Source organism: Myodes glareolus, chromosome 20 (assembly GCF_982192425.1).
Source record: "Myodes glareolus chromosome 20, mMyoGla1.1, whole genome shotgun sequence".
NCBI lineage: Eukaryota > Metazoa > Chordata > Mammalia > Rodentia > Cricetidae > Myodes > Myodes glareolus.
The window spans coordinates 20,041,879-20,061,887 of record NC_142045.1 but is presented as its reverse complement, the minus strand read 5'-3'; the positions used below and the strand labels follow the sequence as shown (position 1 = coordinate 20,061,887).

The 20,009-nt window shown below is 45.5% G+C and overlaps 1 protein-coding gene across 1 annotated transcript in view; it reads right to left on the bottom strand.

Annotated features, from left to right (window-relative positions):
- Nucleotides 1-1,276: 1,276 nt before the first annotated feature.
- Rarres1 (retinoic acid receptor responder 1) overlaps nt 1,277-20,009 on the bottom strand; it is a 35,312-nt gene continuing 16,579 nt past the window's right edge. The window contains exons 2-6 of the mRNA XM_048424602.3: nt 16,853-16,918; nt 11,893-12,076; nt 6,180-6,316; nt 1,963-2,025; nt 1,277-1,878 (exon numbers count right to left, since the gene is read on the bottom strand). Of these exons, the coding sequence (XP_048280559.1) occupies nt 1,729-1,878; nt 1,963-2,025; nt 6,180-6,316; nt 11,893-12,076; nt 16,853-16,918 (600 nt within the window). The 3' untranslated portion in view covers nt 1,277-1,728. The remainder of the gene's footprint in view (nt 1,879-1,962; nt 2,026-6,179; nt 6,317-11,892; nt 12,077-16,852; nt 16,919-20,009) is intronic.

The following is a 20,009-nucleotide window of genomic DNA, read 5'->3' as shown; positions in this document are numbered from 1 at the left end:
ATCTTTTGCGAACCGTTCCCCTTCACACTCTGTACCTAAACCAGTCTGTTCAAGATTATGTTTGTTGCTCACTGGCTGAATTACGGTCACATATAAGCTTAATGGAAAATCTTTTGAAAGTAAGATCTTGGAGAAAGCTGAATACCATTTAGAAGGATAGGTGAGATGAATAGAGATCACAGGACGATGTGTTGTGTCTACATGATGCTCGTGGCATCTAGTTTGGAAGATTCGTTCTGGAGCTTCAGTTAGAACACTTGTACCTGTTGGCTTGATTTTGGCTCGATGCGGTCATTACGTACTGCTTTTTGGGTGTTTTGAAAATGTATGGAGTCTTCACCACTGCATAGTGGGAGAGCTGTTGTTTCCCTTACAAGATCATGCAAGGGGATTAGGACTTACTAAAAGGAGTGGGTATTGGGGAGATGCAACAGTTTGGGGTTCTAAATAAAAAAAAAAGACACAATTGATCTGTTTTTGGCTCTTTTGTTAAGCGTCCCTGTCTAAAACCTTTCTCTAAAGTGTACACTTTCCCGTCATCAAATAGTACAGACCAAGAAATACACTCCATTTTTAGGAGTTGACAGTGATGCGGAAATGACATTCTCTCTGGAAAACCATACGGACAACTTCAGCCTTAGCTAGGAATAGACCGCATGAGACTCGGGAGGCTGGGACAGTAGCAGCGGGACAGGGCTGTGCAGGGGCTAACAGCAAAGTCAGTGGTGTTGCTGGGCTGGTGTTTGGGTTAGGTGGATTAACTGCATCTCCGGCCTCTATGGGGACATAACCTAACCCTTCATGAGGGTGCTTCTGTGTGCTTTTTTAACTTTGAAGCTGATGCCCCCTAATCAGTTACTGGCCACGGAACCTGGCTCAGGGGTTTCAGACAGTGACATAAGTGTTCCATTAAATTTTAACAATTTGAGAGGCAAATGGATGACGGCAGCATTTCCTGGGTCAGGTCTTCCTGCCTTGAGGAGGACTTCACTGGATTTGATTATTAGATACTGTGTTTGCTTTTAGAGATTCCTGACACCAACACTGGATCTGAGCTGTCCTGATAAATTAAATATATATATATATATATATATATATATATATATATATAGTATACTCTGAACTAGATCAGTGTCTTTTTTTTTTTAACTGTTTGCAGCTTTTCCATGTGAGACACTGTGTGCTGTTTGTAAGATTTGATTCAGGCAGTACTGGGATTTGATTTAGTTCTAGGTTAGCCTAAATGTTGCTATGCACACAAAAGCTTACAAATACATTATTTAGAAATGCATACATTTATTTGCAATTTAAACAGGAATGCTTGCCTGAAATTGGCAGTAAGTATTTCCCTGCAGTTTATTTTCACTGAAAAAAAAAAAAAGATGTTTGTTGACAGAATGAGTGGGAACAGTTTAACAACACGAAATAGCTATAATATGTCCAAAGAAGTGAAAAACACAGATTCAGAGGTGAAACCCTTTCTGCAAAGCAATATTGGTCCGCCTGCACCAAGACTCAGCAGTGAACTGTGATTACCAAGTCCTGAGCAGATAGGTACCATCTGCTCTCAGAGTTAAACCCCAAGGTCAATCAGGTGGGAAATATTTCTCCGTAGCCGCAGGCCTGCCTGAGTTGCTAGGAGCCTGGACCTTTGCTTTTATATGGGAGTGTTGAAGTAGGCCAGTGGAGTTGTCTTGTTCGGGATATGACAGAAACAGGTTTTTCTCTTTAGGAATTACTGAGCTCTGTTGGTGCCATGGCTGATGCTTCGTCAGTTCCAGAGGCTTCTTCTGGGCTCTGCAGCTCTTGGCAGTGGTACTGGACTTTCAGTGGTTTGCCAGGGTACCAGAACAAGAGAATACGGCAGGGAATGATTTCCTAGGAAGGGAAGGTCTAAATATTATAACTTGGAAAACTTGAAGTTAAAAGTTTGACACACAGGTAAAAAATGTTGCTTTTTACCTGTGTTGAGAATTCATGAAGTAGAACGGTGAAATCAAAGTCAATGCCATCATCATTGGTTTTCTAGAGGAGGAAAACGGAGTTAGTAGGGCAGACACTATGGCGTTTGTAAACTCAGGGTTTGCCAGGCTGTGTCATCTGCTCCTGCGGGTGGTGGCTTAACTCTGCTGCACCGTGGCGGTGTTCTGGATCAAGCTAGGGAAGTCGTGGATCACATTTAGGTTTTGTCCCTCAGTTCTATGGGAGTCTGGTTGAATGTCCTTAAAGCTTTTTCTCTGGCACTGATGGCTTTTGTTGAAGGCTGATGCCTGTGAGGATAAGGAGAATCTTCTAGAAACCTTAGTGATGTAGGTACTGTATGTGTGCCTGTGATATGTTCGCCCTGCTCCACTCTGACAGACAAGAGAAAAGCAACGAAATTTCTACTAAATAAAGCATGTTAGGTCTGTTCTGGTCGGCAGGCATTTGTCCCCACCACCCGCACACACGTGTTTCCTCTAGACTTTAATAAGTCAATTTCCTAGTTCTCTTTTTATAGTTCTTAGTTTTATATAGAGAGGGTATGTTTCTCTTTAGTAAAAAGGATAGGAATATTTTTCAAATCTTCAGCCTTATTATAGTCTTCTACCAAGTTTTTAGTGAAACTATTGAAGAATCTGAAAGAGTGGGGAGGGGAGACGATAAAAAGGAAATTGATTTTAGATTTTGTCTTTGTTTTTCTTATATGGGTGGAGATTTTCCCAAGTCATGTGCAGTGAGTGGGGGGAGGCTGTAGACGATGCAGAAGAGGTAGAAGCAGACCATTCTTGTCTTCTATTACTGGGTAGGTTTCTCTCTGGCCTGCAGTATACACACGAACGTTCGAACAACTGAGGCACTAGCCACAACACCGGAATTCACCAGGGAAAACTGTCTTTCCTAAGAGAGTCACCTACCAGCACTTCCTATCACAGTGACCCTTTGGAATCCGTGGGTTCTGTACCCACGCATGCAACAGACAGAAATAGAAAATATAAATTCTGAATGTGTGGGCCTGCTTTCGTTGCTGTGCCCTAAACGAAAGCTCGGGGCCTTGGCTTTACAATGTAGTCTTCGAATGTTTAAATTGATTTTACTTACATCCCTTCAAGGCAGCGCTTTCTTATTCTGCTTTTGGAAATGGCATATTTTTATTTAATGTGTATATTTTTGAGATAGGGTCTTATGTAGTCCACAATGGCCTTGAACTATAGCTCAGGTGGGTCTTGAACTCCTAACTTTCCTGCTCCCACCTCCTAAGTGCTACATGCCTGGCTTTCAAAAGAGCATTTTTGAATGAAATTCTGGTAGTTTTCGGGTTTTAGGTAAAAAGAGGCTAGCTTTCCGTAAACAGTCGAATACCAATTTCATTTAGTAAACTATTTTGCTCAAACCACAGATTAGGGCTCAGACTGTATGTAGTTAGGTAGTAGAGTGCCCACCTCACACGTGTGAAGCTCTAGGCTCATTCCCCAGCAGCAACAAAAAGAAAGAGATTGCCTATGTTACATGTGTAGGCTGAGTTATAATCCCCTGTGCTTGGATCTTCCTTCAGGAGGAAGGGTCCTTGAAACCAAACCCAAAGCACAGCTTGTTACAGAACTGCAGAGGTAAACAGTACACCCCGCTGTCTGCCCTCACTACGTCAAGCCCTGCCAGGAAGTCATTACTTGTAATATTATTCAGAAATAACCTCTTTGGCGTCTATTCAAACCATCACAAATGCCAAGTGCTTATATTCCAGATGGATGGTGATTTATTGTTATTATTTTTAATTTTGTAACTTGGACCTCTAGTCTTCCTGGAAGCCACGGGGAAGGAAGCCTTGCCTGATCCCACCACCCACGTCCCCTGCATCCCCTAAAGGGAGAAGCTAAGCCCTGATAGAACCAATGTGGTTGTAGTAAAATATCTAGGCTTGAGCTATTAATATAAGTGGTCGAAAAGAGGCTTCTCGGCTGAAGAGATATGGCCGGTGAGATACTTTCTGTAATGCTGGGCTAGTGAAGGCTTTAAGCTGATGTGTAGCCTGGGACTCACTAATATAAGTGGTGACCTGGTAGATAGGTAGTTTAGTGTGGCTACAAGATTTGCTACTGTTGGACTGGAATTAGAATAATCCATAGTTTTGCTTTTGTCTGTTTGTATTAAAGGCTAAGGGAACAGTGAAAGTCTTTATCCCTGATTTTTTTTTTCTTAACTGATATATTCCCCCATCCTTGGCATAGTCTATAGTCTTGGAAATATCATTTGTTCTTCATTTCTAAAGAGATAATTATTGCTGGATGCTGGGTCTTATTTTATGAATGTATTTCAGCCCTTCCTTTCTTTGCCCACTTTTCCGTTGGGCCTTGTTGATCTAGGGCTGTGAATTTATAAATTTGCATCTCTTTATACTCTTGCATTAGCAGATAAGTTTAACCCTGGGGATTCGGATAATAATTCTCACCCAGGCAGGCTTGGTGGACGTGAGAAGCCCTCCGACACCTCCTGCCTCTGAGCTGTCTTGGCCTTGTCAACTCCATTGCTCTGTTAGAAGGAGGAGTGGAAGGAGACAAGTGGGGCCACACCCTGACTGGTTACCTAGCAACAATCAATTTTAGAATAATTTCTGTTAAAAGACACTCTATAAAAAGATCAGTGAAAGAAAAAAATACCAACAACCTAGGTTCTGTTTGATGTCTGTTTTCCAACGGTCTTTGGAAAACAGACCAGATTATTATCAGCGTCAAAAATATTAACATTGCAAGTTCCTCAGAAGATACTGATGATTCCGCCCATGGGTGAATCGTGGACGTGTTTGCTGTTGGTACTTAACACTTGGTTCAGCTTTTCCTCTGGAAAAAAAACTCTCTCCCTCTATCACATTTACCTTAGAAGAATCCCAACCCTGGTTAAAGGTGCGACTTGCCTTCTCCCCCTGCTAAAAGCAGCAGACTCTCTGCACAGGTCACTGACACTCACGTGAGGGCCCACCTCGTCCCCAACACAAATTCTCATCGTCACCCTCGCCTTTGACTCTGCCTTCCCCCCCGCCCCCCCAGAGGACAGAGCAGAGAACTTACACTGGCTCCCACCTGGGCTCGTGTCCCTTTCCCCTCCAGGTGGAGTCTGTCGGCTCTAAGGTTAGATGAGTTCCAGATTCAGTCTCGTGTGACGGTATCCGCCACCGCTTGTGATCTTGCCCATCGGTGGTTTCAACACCGTCACATGGGCCTGATTACAGGCCATCACTGTCTCGTAAACACAAACCTCTATGACAACGTGAATATACATACTGTCTTCTTGCCACAACTCAAGACGGTTCCCTCTAACACGGCTTGATATCTTTTCCAATCAGTGCATAGAAACTATCCTAGGTTCTGGTTCAAATCCCAAACTCTCCTCCTTCAACACTAATCATTTTCTGATGCTCACATCCAACCCTGAGTGGTATTGCCAGTCTCATACCTGACTGGTTGATTTGAATGCGGATTCAAACCGCATCCCTGGCTGCCCCGACGTCTACGCCCCCACCAAACCTTCCTATTTTCTCTCGTTTCACTGCTGTCTGTTCTCAGAACAGAGCCAGCGAGAGCCTGTGAAAACCACATCATGTTGCTCTCCTCCTGACAGGATAAAGACAAGCCTGTGCTCACGGCCTCCCAGACTTCCAAGGACGGATAGTCTCCACTTCCTGCTATGGCATCTCATTTCCTGCACAGACTCTCTGATCAGTCTGTATAACTCCCGAGCCTTGCTGCTCCCTCAGCTATCAGCCACCCTGCTGCCACGGTTTCCGGTCTCAAATCCCCTTTTCTCTCTCTCAGGGCCATTAGCTTCTGATCCAGTGTGACTCTCCTTCCTGCAGCCTCACTTTGACTACATGAGCTGTCCATCAAGATCCTGTGTTTCCTCCTCTTCACTTTCTTTTGTCCACAGCCCTTCCTACCCCTGTTTGATACATATCCATTGGTTTATCAGCTCTCCGTCTGGGTTCTTTCTAGAACTGGGTCTCATTGAAGACAACAAATGTGGTTTTGTTTACTGCTACCTCAATCTCTAAAACAATCCATGAGCCACTGCAGTCACTCTGATGTTTGCTGGATGAATGAAACCTAATGAAAACCCTTGCCACGAAGGTAAGTGTTTCCGCCACTCAGTCAGGAGCCCTGCATCCCCAGGGGCTCAGTTGACCCGGCTCATTTTCAGGTTCTTACCAAGTGCTTTACACTACTGAGCTGGACCAGGTAGTAGTGCAGAAACTGGGTTGTCTTCTCCCACATCACATAAGAGCTGCCGAGAAAAGCCAAGTCCCAGATGGGTCTCAGTTGGGGATCAATACGTCCGTGACTATCTGAGAAGGAGAGAAAAAGCACATTTGTATTACGGCGATTTTTAAGGTGAAACCTGGGAAATTTCAGTAATGAAGTTAGGAATGTAGTATTAGATCATCTCGCTGCAGTGTCTTGAGCCAGACTTGAGGTCAAGAGAGAGATTGTGTGCTTCTATTTGCTCTGCCAAATAAGTACAAACTGACTTAATGGCAATTTGTAGCACCATGTACGTATGTATGCCACTAAAACATTAATCTGGATATCTGTTGGTTGACCGCCCATCTCCTTACCAGCTGCCTTGGCTTGAAAGCCAGTGCCACCGTGTCCTTTAAAGCTCATCTATGAGTTGGCATCTTCCCAGTCACTTTTGAATGCATTAAAAAATCAGATGGATTTTCTCTGTATTGTTTGGTTTTGAACCTTTAATTCATTTATTTTTTTAATTCAACAAATGCTTAAGACTCACTCAATATCGGACTCCGTAGATAGGGACACGATGGTTATTTAAGTCAAACGTTAGTGAGTAATTTCCAGGGCGGCATCACAGATCCCCACTGGGGACAGTTTGGTGGAGGCAGCCTCTGTCATGGTCCACCAGCAGTTTGGTACCCCAAGGCGAGCTTATTAGGAAGCATTCTTTAGGTAAAGTAAATTTCAGCATATATCCTATTGGTTGGCATGGCAGAGTTGCCTGTGGGGGACACACCATTCAGAGATTGCCCCCTGATGGCTGTGGGTCCTGTGGGTGACGTAGAAACACAGTTGGTGCATTTCTAGAGGCAACTGAAGGACAAGCAGGCAGGGGCATGGTTTATTTGGGTTGGCCAGTTTGGCAAAAGCTCCCAGGAAGGAGACTGTTTTCAGGGCGGTGGGGGCAACGTAAGGGGATGGGTGGGCTGAGGAAGAGGACACTGGCAGGCTCGGACTCAGTGGTAGGTCCTGAAGGAATACAAATATATATGGCGTCATACTACGAATGGCCTTGTGTGCAAAGCCAGGTGGATACGGACTCTATGTCAGTCTTCAGTCTGTACAGGACAGACAGGAGGACACTGAGATCTAAGCCCTGGGAGGAACTGTTACAGTAGTCCTATGGACAAGGGACACAGGAGTCGTTGTCTGAGTTTGAAGACAGCAGAATGGATCCCAGATGTTTTGGGGAGGTCAACTGCATAGGAAGGGGGCAAATTACCAAGTGTTAGGAGATGGGGGCGGCCATGACCAAATTTTCTCGTAAACCCTAGGACAGTAATACAATTAAAGACCAGAATATACAAAACTTGTTGGAGGAGGGAGCTTATTGAGGTTGGTATTAGAGGTATGAAGTATGAGGAAAAAACAAAAAACAAAAAACAAAACCTACAGCAGTGGATGATGCATTAAGGAAACCCTGAAAGAACAAGGAAGTCCTGTTGGGTTTGGTGATCAGTGGTCCTGGTAATGGGAGCAGCTTCAGTTACGCAGAGCACAGAAGATGGGTTAGGAATGGTCGCAGCTGAGCAGTGTGAAGACAGTCCCCTTTGGAAGAGCGAGGCAGGGAAGGGACAATGGCTCTGTGGAGCACTTGGTCAACAGAGCACTGTCTCTGGGGCAAGATCAGGGGCTCCTGGTGGCCAGGATGTCAGAGATGAGAGGGATACTGAGGGAGAAAATCATGGGAGAAGCCAGAGAAATCAGAATCAAGGATGTAAAGGAAAAGATCCTCGGTTGAAGAGATGACTCAGCAGTTAAGAGCACTGGCTGTTCTTCCAGAGGACCTGAGTTCAATTGCCAGTACCCACATGGTAGTTTAGAACCTCATGTAACTCCTGTCCTGGGGATCTGATGCCATCTGACCTCTATGGCTGTTACACAGAGGTACATAGACAGACATACATGCAGGCAAAACACCTACATACATAAAACCAGACTTTTAAAAACTAAAAATAAAGATTCTTGGATGAGAGAGTTTGGGAAGATAAGAGTTGGTGGGGCTGGGGCAGTGGTGGCATACGCCTTTAACCCCAGCACTCAGGAGGCAGAGGCAGACTCTGTGAGTTCTAGGCCAGCCTGGTCTACAAAGCAAGTTCTAGGGCAGCTAGGGCTGTTACACAGAGAAACCCTGACTTTAAAAAACAGAAAGAAAAAAAAAAGAGTGATGCGGTGTAAAGTTGTGGAAGCAATGCCTGGACATGGGGGTTGGGGGGGGGAGCTTGCCATGCAAGCCGGAGGACCCAAGTTCAACCCTTGGACTCCATATAAAGGTGGAAGGAGAAAACTGACCTCACAATGCTAGCCTCCACGGGTATGTTCCCCACCCCTTCACCCCCAACAGAAATCAGAATAAGTAAACATTAGAATTTGAGGAGGAAAGGCAAAAGCCTGCACGTGGTTGTTTGGTAGAGAGCAAGGAGACATTAGATATAATGTACCAGGGGCCTGGCACTTGGCAAGTGCTTGTTGAAGAAGACTTATTGAGAGTAGAGCTGAAAGGCCTTGGCTTCCTGCTCCGCCATCATCCACTGTTGCATGATTCCCCTAAGGGTTTGGTCTCATGGGTCTCTTCTGCTAACAACCAAGCGCCTTCATGCTCAGAACTGAGCACAGAGGTACTCTGTTGACTTCTTGAGCTAACTTCTGTAACTCAGTTGTCGTTCTGCCGGAACATGTTAATCATCGGGGAACTGCGACTTGATTAATGTTAGTAGAGAAGTTTCAGACTTCTGCTATCTGGCAGAATTATTAGTGCTTTATGAATGAATCTGTAGTGTCTCCTTGATGTGAGCAGCTAGCTGGATCATTAGGGTTCCAGACTGTGTAGTGCAGGATTCCAAAGTTAACACAGTGTCAGGAATACCTTTGCCTTGGTCCTGCTGTCACAGGGTTCTGGCATCCTTTTCCCCTTCTTTTCTGTGATTGAAACTTTCTTCACGCAGCTCACCAACAATTATATCTTACTGTGGCCTGAGATTTGCAGTCGCCAAATGCATCCCCCTCGAAGATAAACGAGTTGCCCTAACTACTGTCGGTGGTGGGGGACACGTGACAGGGTCACTGTTCTTAGCAACACAGGGTGTTACTGATGATTTGCAGCTCCTCGGGTCTTTTCCTCTGTTCATAGATTGTGTTCATTCGTTGGGAGGCCTGTGAACTAACTAAAGAGGGAAAACGATGCGGAGCGAGAATGAGATTGTCTTGCTTGTTAATTAAGCTACGACCGTTCAGTGCTCTGGAGTAACTAAATACTGACTAGAAACTGCTAAGGCTTGAACTGGCTACTTCAAGCCTGTCTCCATGGTTGGACTCAATGTAAAGCCAACGCTTTGGTTTGTTTTTGTTTCTAGAAATTTCTAATTCAATAGATTGCAAATGTCCATGGTTACTTGATTTCGGCTACTCAATATATCAAAAGTCATTTCCTATTGGAAGCTGGGTAAGTAGATTAAAAGGGTAGTAATGATGAACAAAAATATACTTTTCAACAAATAATATAAACAAGTTGATAATTAGAAGATTAAAGTAGGGGTATATTGCATGATTTATTGAATCATAACATTATTTTATAATAAAGGTTCATTTTTTAAAACAAAATAATTATATTTTGTGCTTTCTATTGATAATTGGTACTTTCTAAGAATCTAAGGCAGCTGTCTTGATGTATTTTATCTTGCACTCATTCAGGGAAACAGGACTGTCCCCTTGATACGATGGAACAATGGGTCCATTAATGTACAGCTCACCTTAGAGACCTGTGAGCTTCCAGCAGAAATGTCCCTGGTCTCTCCAGCCTTCACACACTCAGACTACACTCTGGTGTATTTGACTAGGAAACCAAACCTTTTGGATCCTAAGCTAGTTTTGCATATATGAACATTCAGGACCATTCAGTGTCGGCTGAACTTGCAGTCAGAGCAGAACTCAGATTCTGTTGATGCAAACTGCCCTCCCCTATGACAGAATTATGTATGTATTGTGGATGCGCAGACGTGTATGTATCTGTCTGTATATGCACATGTGTGTGTTCTGGTGCATGCATGGAAGCCAGAAGAGGCGCCAAGTCCTTTGGAGCTAGAATAGGCAGGTGTTTATGGAATACCTAGCTTCCTACACGGGTGATAGGACCCAAACGCTATCCCTCATGATTGTGCAGCAAATTGTCTTCTCAATTTTTCCAGCCCCAAGACTTCTTTTTTGGCGGGGGGAGGGGGGCGTTTATAGTAGCCAAACCTAGGTAGTCTATAGAATGGTCCCTATCAGTACACAAGACATCATAAGTGAACAGGATCCAGTTGAATGGGTCTATTGAAAAGTATTCCAAAGCTAATGGTCCTGTGGCAAATGTTCCCGGAAGAAGTCCTATCCAAAGTCAGTGTCTTAGAACATGCACTGTTCTTGCAGAAGACCCACACGGAGCAGCCCTCATCCACCTGCAACTCCGCCTCTGGGCGTCTGATGCCTTCTCTACTCCATGGGCACATGCTCTCACATGTTCATATGCACGTGCACACATACACACACATGAACACACACACACACACATAGTTAAAAATACATCTCTTTTAAGGAGCAAATGAGTCCTATTCCCCAAACTAAAGGGGAAACAAGATCCCCATGAAGCTATTGATTTTTAAATATTAGTCATTAGTTCACCTATCCCAAGCAGCATGGCTATCCTCAACAATATTCTGAGTTCTTATAGTTGTTTGGCTCAAGATTTGATCTTTGTTGTCAGTGAAGGCTTAGGTAGGAATCACTCAGGCCCAGGATATTAGAAGTGCAAGCATTTAGTCAGTGTCAGTAGGTGGGGGCAGATGCGGTGACAAACGGAGCCTGGGCTCTCAGGAGTGGATGAGGAACTGAGGGGTCTCTGGGCAAATGAACAAACCGAGAGCGTGTGTGGGAAGGAGAGCATCAGGGCGGTCAGATGTCAAGCACGTGCCCAAGCGCAAGTCCAGAGATGACTTCTGTGGTTCGGGGAAATTGGATTTGCCAGTAAGTGCTGAAGGCCTACTGCGCCCACACACTCTGCTGAGTGCCAAGACAAATGAGCTGTGCTCTACTCCAGCTGAGTCACTGCAGAGGGCAGGGCACGTCTCTGGGAGACGGCTCCACTGCCCATTAGCCACTGACCTGAAATGAGATAAACACGGCCCGCTGCAGCAACCCAGAACGGCCCAGACAGTCACTCAGCCAGCCCTGGGGCAGGGGGGCTGAGCACAGACATGGAGTATCTTGTCAGCTAAACCTCCCAAGGCTATCAAGGAAACTCTAGAAGTATCACCTCAGGTTCTAGACTCCCCTGCAATCTGCGCTGGAAGCTATGTGATCTTTTTTGTTTTCAACGCCTTCTGTCTTTTATTCATAGAATCAATTCTTGGGTTCTCATTCTGGGATGTAAAATGGTCAGCTTAAGGGACTCAGCCTTTGGTGGCTTTGGTATATGGTAGAGATGAATAGAAAATGATACCTGTGAACTTGGTTTAAATAATGAGACACATCCCAATCCACACCTGAACTTTAGCATCTCTCCAGACATGCAAGTATAAATAACCTTTCCTTTTAAGGCTTAGCGATTACATATACCTTGACTAAAGGACCCCCAGCTACTGATTCATACCAGGGATGCGGACGACGTCCAGAGGAGTCTTCAATTGCTTCACTTGTTTGTAAAGCAGATAATCTCTTTCCTGTGTCTTCATTTTCTCAGTGAGCCCCATGCAGGAGACATTAATGGCTGGTTTGGGTTTTTGATTCTTGAAAAGCACCTTCGCGAAACATTTGCCCAGACGTTCCTCACCTTCCTGAAATCAAAGTTTCAGAGTTACCAAAGGCGGCTCCTTATCAGCTGTTATCAGCTGTGCCCAGTGCAGCTCACACAGACACATGGGGGGCTGAGCATCCATCGAGTGTGGCAGGCTGGCAGCAACAGAAGGAGCCTAACTTTGTAGAAGGTGAGTTTTGTGTTCATGGATTGAGGTTAGCGTGAACTGGAAACTAGCCAAAATTCAGAATCCCTAGGACACAGACCTCCAGGCATGCCCGAGGTGGGTGGCTTGATTGTGTTAATCAGTCCACCTGTTGTGGGTACCTGTGAGCCTGGATTACGGAAGTGGAGGAAGGGCGCGCTGGGGAGGCCACAGCGGCGTCCCTCACTGCTTTCTGACTGTGGGTGCAGTGTGACTCCCCAGTGTGATGGAATGTGCCCTGGACCTGCCATCCAGACAAATTCTGTTTCTCACATCGATCTCGTCGGGATTTTCTTACAGCAACAGAAAGGGAACTGTCCTTCAACCTTGCTGCCATCTCAACTTTGTACCTTCTGATTTTGCCTTTACATAAGGATGCTGGAAATCTCGCAAAGAAATCTGTGGAGCCCACCTTGGCTCACCTCTCTAGGATAGTGGCCGCTTTGCTCTATCTGGAACTAACACAATGGTACTTGGGTATTATGCTTACTAACTTGAGTTGGAAGATGAAGCTGATTCCTATTGACGAAAATACCAGCATGTATGTGTGTAAGTTAGCTCCTTCCCTAAATACCCAAATGCTAACATCTAAAAAGGAAACCACTCCACATCTTCAGTTCACGTGACTTGCACTGGTGCCTGTCTGAGCTCAGCTACTAACCCAGGCTATAATAATTCTGCCTCCCTATTCTGAGAGCTCTACCAAATTAAACCCACCAATCATCCAGATAGGACACATTCAGACACCTGCACTCAGACCGAGGATTCTGTGACCACCTTCGCTTATGTCAAATCCAAAGACTTCAGATGTGTATGCTTTTGGGTAGTGGTTTTCCCCTCTCCTGGTCAAGGTTCTTTAGCTTGGCCATTAAAGTCAAGGACTTATCCCCAGAAAAGCGCACATGCTTACAACCATCAGAATTAGACTTGGAATGATAAGTTCATAATCACTAGCCCACTAGCCATGGGTGCCCAGTAAAGGCGTCCTATCAAAATGTGACCAGTGGAACCCTTGAAGCAATAACCTTCATTTCTCTTTAGTGATTTCAATGGCATCCTGGTGTTGAGGCAAGAACCAGAAACAAACTCAAAAGGTCCCCAGTGAAGGGAAGGAAATTATAATCAAAGTTGGGTCTTCAAAATAAGCCCGCTTTTAGAACTAGTTTAAAAAAAAAAAAAACTGAAACAAGTGTTCCACTGGGCAGCTTTCCTCTGGGAGTGTCTGTTCGGGATGGGAGGAGGGTTTGGTGCAGTAACTAACATGCTAGTGATCGGTGCAGCATAGAAAAACTGGAAGACTCTTTAAGCTGCTATCAGAGAAGTCCCCTCTCCTTTGATGACAGCCATCCTCGGAGAAGAGGAAGAGAGCTGGGTATTTATGTCCCCTCTGTGCACCTCCCCTCAGACAGCTCTGTGGAAACAGTGCCCCTAAGACGAAAGTCCGACCTTTGCGCTGGTCGGCTAGCTGCGCTCCGAGAGTGCTATTCCATCAAATCCACGGGAGCATGTTGTCGGTCAGAAAAAAACAGTCATCGTTAGCGTCTAGCTGCAATGCTTTCAGTTTACAAAGCTAAAAATCAAAGGCACCTCCCTAATCCTTCCAGAAAAATCAACTCTGCAGTTTATACGCAAAGTCTGTGTGTATCACGCGAGAACTTGCTTCTGATCCCGGCGAGCTTTCTTCCAGAGGCACTGGGTCAGGGAGGCCATGCCCTCTCTGAACCTCTGCCTCCCACGCTTAGATGTGGGGCACAGCAGCTTGCAGTTCCCAGGCTTCCTAGGCTCGGCCCACCACTGCTGACAATCCCGGCCGGCCTCTCCACCCAGATTCTGGTTGCCGCCTCTCAGTCTGACTCCACGCAGGGACATTCATCTGCTTCTAATTTCCACATAGGGTTTCGGCTTTCTCTCTCCTGAAAATGGGGTAAGGCAAACTAGCAAGTCGTGGGCTACGTGGTGGGAATTGCAAGGAGGTAGAGAGCCTGTAGCATGCAGGTCACTGCTTTGTGGTTTTTGTTTGTTTGTTTGTCTTTTTGTTTGTTTTGTTTTGTTTTGTTTTATTTGGTTTGGTTTTTCAAGACAGGGTTTCTCTGTAACTTTGGAGCCTGTCCTGGAACTAACTCTTGTAGACCAGAATGGCCTTGAACTCACAGAGATCCACCTACCTCTGCCTCCCGAGTGCTGGAATTAAAAGCACCTGCCGCCACCACTCGGCTTCACCACTCCATGTTTTATGCATGGAGTGATTCTCCAACCTGATACCGAACTGGCCCTGTGCTGTGCCAGCCTGCCAACTTGAAATGTCACCAGCTGACAGGATAAAGAACACACTGGTATTTCATAGTGAGTCATTCTAAGGACTATGAAGTGCGAGGAGGGACACCCAAGGGAGCTGTGAAATTCTCTCCCAGGGCCGGACAGAAGTGGGGAAATGACAGGATGGTGGACGGTTTTTAAATGCAGACATATGAAACCAGCAATTGTTGAAGCCCTTAATGAAAGAAAAGGGGTCCCCGAGCATGGTCCGGGAGTTCTAAACCCCTGCCGTGGAGCTCTGCAGCCTGGCATCTGTGACCTGCGCCTTGGACCACGACAGATGTGTGATCAGTCAGAATTCCTCTAGTTCGCATGGCCTTCTTTATGTGTTAGAGATTGTACAACTGGAAATTATGTGCAGAGTGACTCACAGTACGTCCCAGAAGAGTACACCTGCCAGTCTGACCGTCTGCCTTCACCTGGCAGGGATTACACAGCAAGAAATGGCCCTCAAACACCACCTCCCAGAAGAAATGGGTCATTTAGAGAAAATTTTAAGTGTTGGGCATAGGAAACCTCTCTGCAATTCATTGGTCAGGGAGGCCCAGGAGAAAGGGGTGGGGGTTAATCAAAGCATTGTAACTAAATATTCGGGCCCAGTGCTGGGGACTTCAACCATGATTGCAGGACATCAGGAAATTGATCTCAGACCAACCAGAAAGCTTTCCCTGCTGGCTGGGTTTCATAATCCTAGAAGGTGCTCTGCAAACTGCTGGGGGAGAGAAGCAGCCAATAGTCCTGTTGAACGTGGGCCCCTGCAAGTCGCAACACTGACATGCCGGCAGCGCTGTACCCACGGGTGTGATAGGGACCGATGCTTCAGAGGTGACCATTCAGTTTCTGCTAAAAGGTGAGGTCCGCTCCACCGGAGCGATTTCATGTCTGGTGCGGTAAGCCTCGTCAAAAGCTCATGGCTTGGGAACTCATATGCCCCGGGGGAGTTATTTTGATCAGTGATCATGTTGTCCACTTTCTTCTTATTATTTATGTTTATACCCATAGATTTGTGTTGTTTTCCACCTTGGGCAGGGAAGCTTCTTTTCGCAGGGAGTAGCAGTTACTTCTGAGTCTAATGAGTCTCAGCCATCGATGAGTAGATGGACATCTATGTCACCCTCCCCATCCAAATCTCAGGGAACCTCAAAGAAGAGTGTACAGAGGGTGAAAACCTATGGAAAGGTCTCCGTGCTAGAGAGATGGCGCAGTGTCGAGAGCACTGGGCTGCTCTTCCAGAGGACCCAGGTTTGAGTCTCGGCACCCACACGACACAAGTGTCTGTAACTCCAGTTTTAAGGGAGTCCAGTGTCGTCTTCTAGCCACCAGGCACACACGTGGTACACAGACATACAACAGACATACATGACGGCAAAACATCCATACACATAAAACGATTGTTAAAGGCTGTCTTCCATGACAGGGCTGATGCACACACCCACTCAGCTCACAGCAGATGTGGGGACCTGCACAGGGTCGAGCCAATCAAAATTCTCACATGGACTGGGGTGGGCCTGCTGAGAGGAGTTATGGGCAATTGGGTAGCTGCTGGAGGAGGGAGACTCACTTTTCTTTGGTAACATGGCCACTGGTAGGTTGGCCATGCCCCATCTGTATGTGGTCAGTGCTAATTAGACTCCATGTGCTAATAATAATAATATAGTAATAATAATGGATATGAAGTTAGGAGGAAGATAGGTTGGTGGGTGTTGAGGAAATTTGAAGCATGATTAACAAAAACTTAGAGACAGAAATTGGGGTTCAACTTGAAGGTCAGAAAAGCAAAACTGCCAGCCACTGGCTCTTACCCTGACCTCAGTCTGAAATGGCCATCCTGCCTCCAGTAAACCTCAGAATGAGACTGACCTTCGGGCAAGCTTTATTTATTAAAATACAAATGAGATGCCACTATGGGAATTAGAGAAAGGCACTAGCGGGTGAATAAGCTCAAAATACATTGTGTATATGAACGGAACTTGCAAAGAATAAATTAAAATATTATAAGTGAAGACCGAACATATTGACTTAAGAAAAAGCTCACCATAACGGTAAAAGTAATTCGCCAGAGGAGTCCCTGCAACCTACCTGCCTTACACGCAGGCTAGATTCCAGCTACTGCCAGTCTGCTTTCCTCTTGGAGCAAGCTCAGTAAACTATTTCCCTACTGTCCTGAAGGGTAAATTCAGTTACTGCCTTCCAGTCCTCTCCCACTACTGTGGTGGGTACCCAGTCTCACGTTTTCCATTAAAGACTATTTACAGATGCGACTAATAGACTACATCACTAATTAGGGCAACGTACCTCTTCCAGGTTGTAGCGCTCTGTGCTAAACACCAGGTTCACTTCACATCCCTCTTGAGGGTCAACCTGAAATGCAGAAATAGAATCTTAGCATGGTGGAATCATCACAGCTATTTTCCTATCCGGAATTATATTCTTGTTGGGTTATAGTGGTGCACATTTTTAATCCCAGCACTCAGGAGGCAGAGGCAGGTGGATCTCTGTGCGTTTGAGACCAGGACTACATAGGAAGACTCTGTTTCAAATAAAATAAGACAAATCATATTCTTGGACCCAGAGAGATGACTCACAGTTAAGAGTGATTTCTCCTCTTTCAGGGGTCCCAGGTTCAATTCCCAGCATCCGCTTTGTGACTCACGACTGCCTGTTATTCCAGTAAAGGGGGTCCAGTGCCCTCTTCTGGCCTCCAAGGGCATCAGACATGCATACAGTACACATACACACATGTAGGTAAAGCACTCATCTGCATACAAATTTTAAAACTATTACCAGCATTATGTTCTTGGGACACTGAGGCGAGTCAGTGGAGCTGCTGTAAGGAGGCCTCAGGGACACTGGAGAGTCTTATCTCAGACTTGGACTGTTCTGTTTATGGTTTGACCCACTCACAGAGACAAAGCTGAGAAAGGGATATGGAAAACCCAGAGTGGAAGTCGGCTTTTAGAGCAGTCATTCAGTGAGAAACAGGCGTGGGAACAGGCTGGAAGGACATCAGTTCCGACATCCTTCCGTGTTACCCCAGGAACTATCTGGGTACCCAGGCAACCTCAACAGGAAGGCAGATGAAGACTTCCTGGTGTCATCCTTGGTCAAATGGAATACAGACAATGAATGGATAATGAATTTTCAGGGGAGAGCATAAAGGAAGAGGGTGGTGGTCCAGGGAAGTGCCGGAGACAGTGTAGTAGCCTAGCTGAGGGCTGAAGGACGGCAAAGCAGCCGCCACGTCTAGATCTGGGGATGCCCTACAGTCAGGAACAGTGAAGGCATCCTCAGGTCTTATGTTCCCTGATATAGTCCCAGTGTTAAGGGTTCCCTAAAGATCCTGTGCTAAAGGTTGAGTCCCTCAAGGTGCCCATGGGAGAGCTGAGACTGTAAGAGGTGGGGCCCAGTGACAGATCTGTAAGGCCACCGAAGCAAGCCATCGCAAGACCATGCATGATCGCGTCCCTTTTCTCTTTTTTCCTTCCTGGTCACAGAGAGGGCAGTTTTGTTCAGCCACACCTCCCCACTGTGATGTGCTGTCTCACCAAAGGCTCAAACACAGCAAGATGGAGCCATCACGGACTGAAACTCTGAGTCAAAAATAAAATCTTTTCCCTTTAAGAGTTGGCTGTCTTGGGCATTTGCTGTAGCAGAAAGCTGATTGGCAGGGCTTCTTCCCCTTGTGGTTTTCACAGGCAGGTAGACATTCTAAGCTTTCCATATGCACATTTGAATGTTTTAAACTTCTGAACTGATCCTAGCACGGATTTGTGGAGTGAACTTCAGTTATCTGGAATTTTAGTGGAGTGAACTTCAGTTATCTGGAATTTTATATTATTTGCCACCATTTTAAAAACAGACCAAAATGATCGTTCAATGAGAGGACTACTACCTAGAAAAAAGGGGACCTTTGTATTGCATAGAGTTGAAATTACTTCACATAACACTGATTAAATAGAATTTTATAAACATCAACTTCCTTTGAATTTTTGCCCAAAGATGCAGTGACTAAACATGGTTATTTGACCTTAAATCAATCAGAAGCATCCATTTCTACAATTACAACCGGATAAGAGACAGGAGTGAGGAGCAATTATTTATGTAGAATATATTTAAATATAAAAAAATGTATGGTTATTTCTGGAAGAGAATGGTGCTTGTCTAGGGCTCATTTTAAGCTTTCAACATGTTACCAAAGGTACACATGGAAGTCTGTCTGTCCACCCGTTTGGAGCTAAAAGATAGACCTCCCTAGCCAGCTTTCCCAGAATCCACTTCCAGTAAGAAAGCAGGTGAGCAAAGCCAACCAGTGTAGCCATAGCGAAGGTCACTAAGTTTAGGAAGGTTATCTGTATTGTAGTAGGTGAGGCCTGAAGTAACTGATTTTTGATTTTTAAATTACATTTCTTTGGGGGGGGGGTGTTTGTGTCTGTGTATGTGTTTCTCTCTCTCTCTCTCTCTCTCTCTCTCTCTCTCTCTCTCTCTCTGTGTGTGTGTGTGTGTGTGTGTGTAGGTCAGAAGACAACTTATAAGAGATGATTCTATCCTTCTATTATGCGGGTCAGTCTCAGGGATCAAACTTAGGTCTTTAGGCCTGTTGGTGTAACAGTTAAAGTTACATTATAGTTTTAAAGTGTTGTGCTTAAGAGATCTATAAAACAAAATTGCCTCTAACCTGTAAGGCCTGCTTGGCCAAGGCCAGATAGCTTCCTGGAATGCTGAAGCTGTTTGTGTAAAACACAAGTCAAGTGGTCTCACTTCTGTAAATAAGCTTGGTTGCACCAACTGCACAGGATGTGTGCTTGATCACACGCAGGCAGGAGGTACTTAGGCAGGAAATACATCAGGATGCATGCTTACCTCTGATTGGACTAAGGCAGGAAGTACATAGCCCTGTAGGCTTTGCCTAATGTAATTTGGAGTCATACTCTGGGAATTCCCCATATGGATCTGGTCAGTATCCATAGTCTTGGCCAGGATTTAAAACAAAGTTGCTTCAAATTTGGCTCAAAAATTGTGGTAGTGGCCTTATTCTTACCTAGTTGGATTAATAGCGGCAAGCACTTATACCCACTAAGACATCTCACCAGTCCCTAAGCTACCTCCTGAGCCATTATTAGCTAGACAAAATGTGGACACAAAGGATTGGAGGTGACGTATCAGGGGGAATGGTCAGAGCCCACAGTAGGCAACGCTCCTTAACCACAGGCTCTAGGCCTTTAATGGCTTGCTGCCCGGGCTCTGGGCCCCTGCCCTCCACATGTGACCTTAAGGACCTGGCCACGGGCCCAGCATGTTCCCTGGGGTGCTGTAGTTTCTGAGTGCAGCTGTATTTGTGGGAGCCAGAACTTTCCTCAGGTTTCCAGATGAGAAAGGGGTGTCAGAGATGGAGGGTGAGCTCCTTACGAGAAGAGGAGGCAGAAGGAGCCAAATCAGATCGGAAGCATCTGAA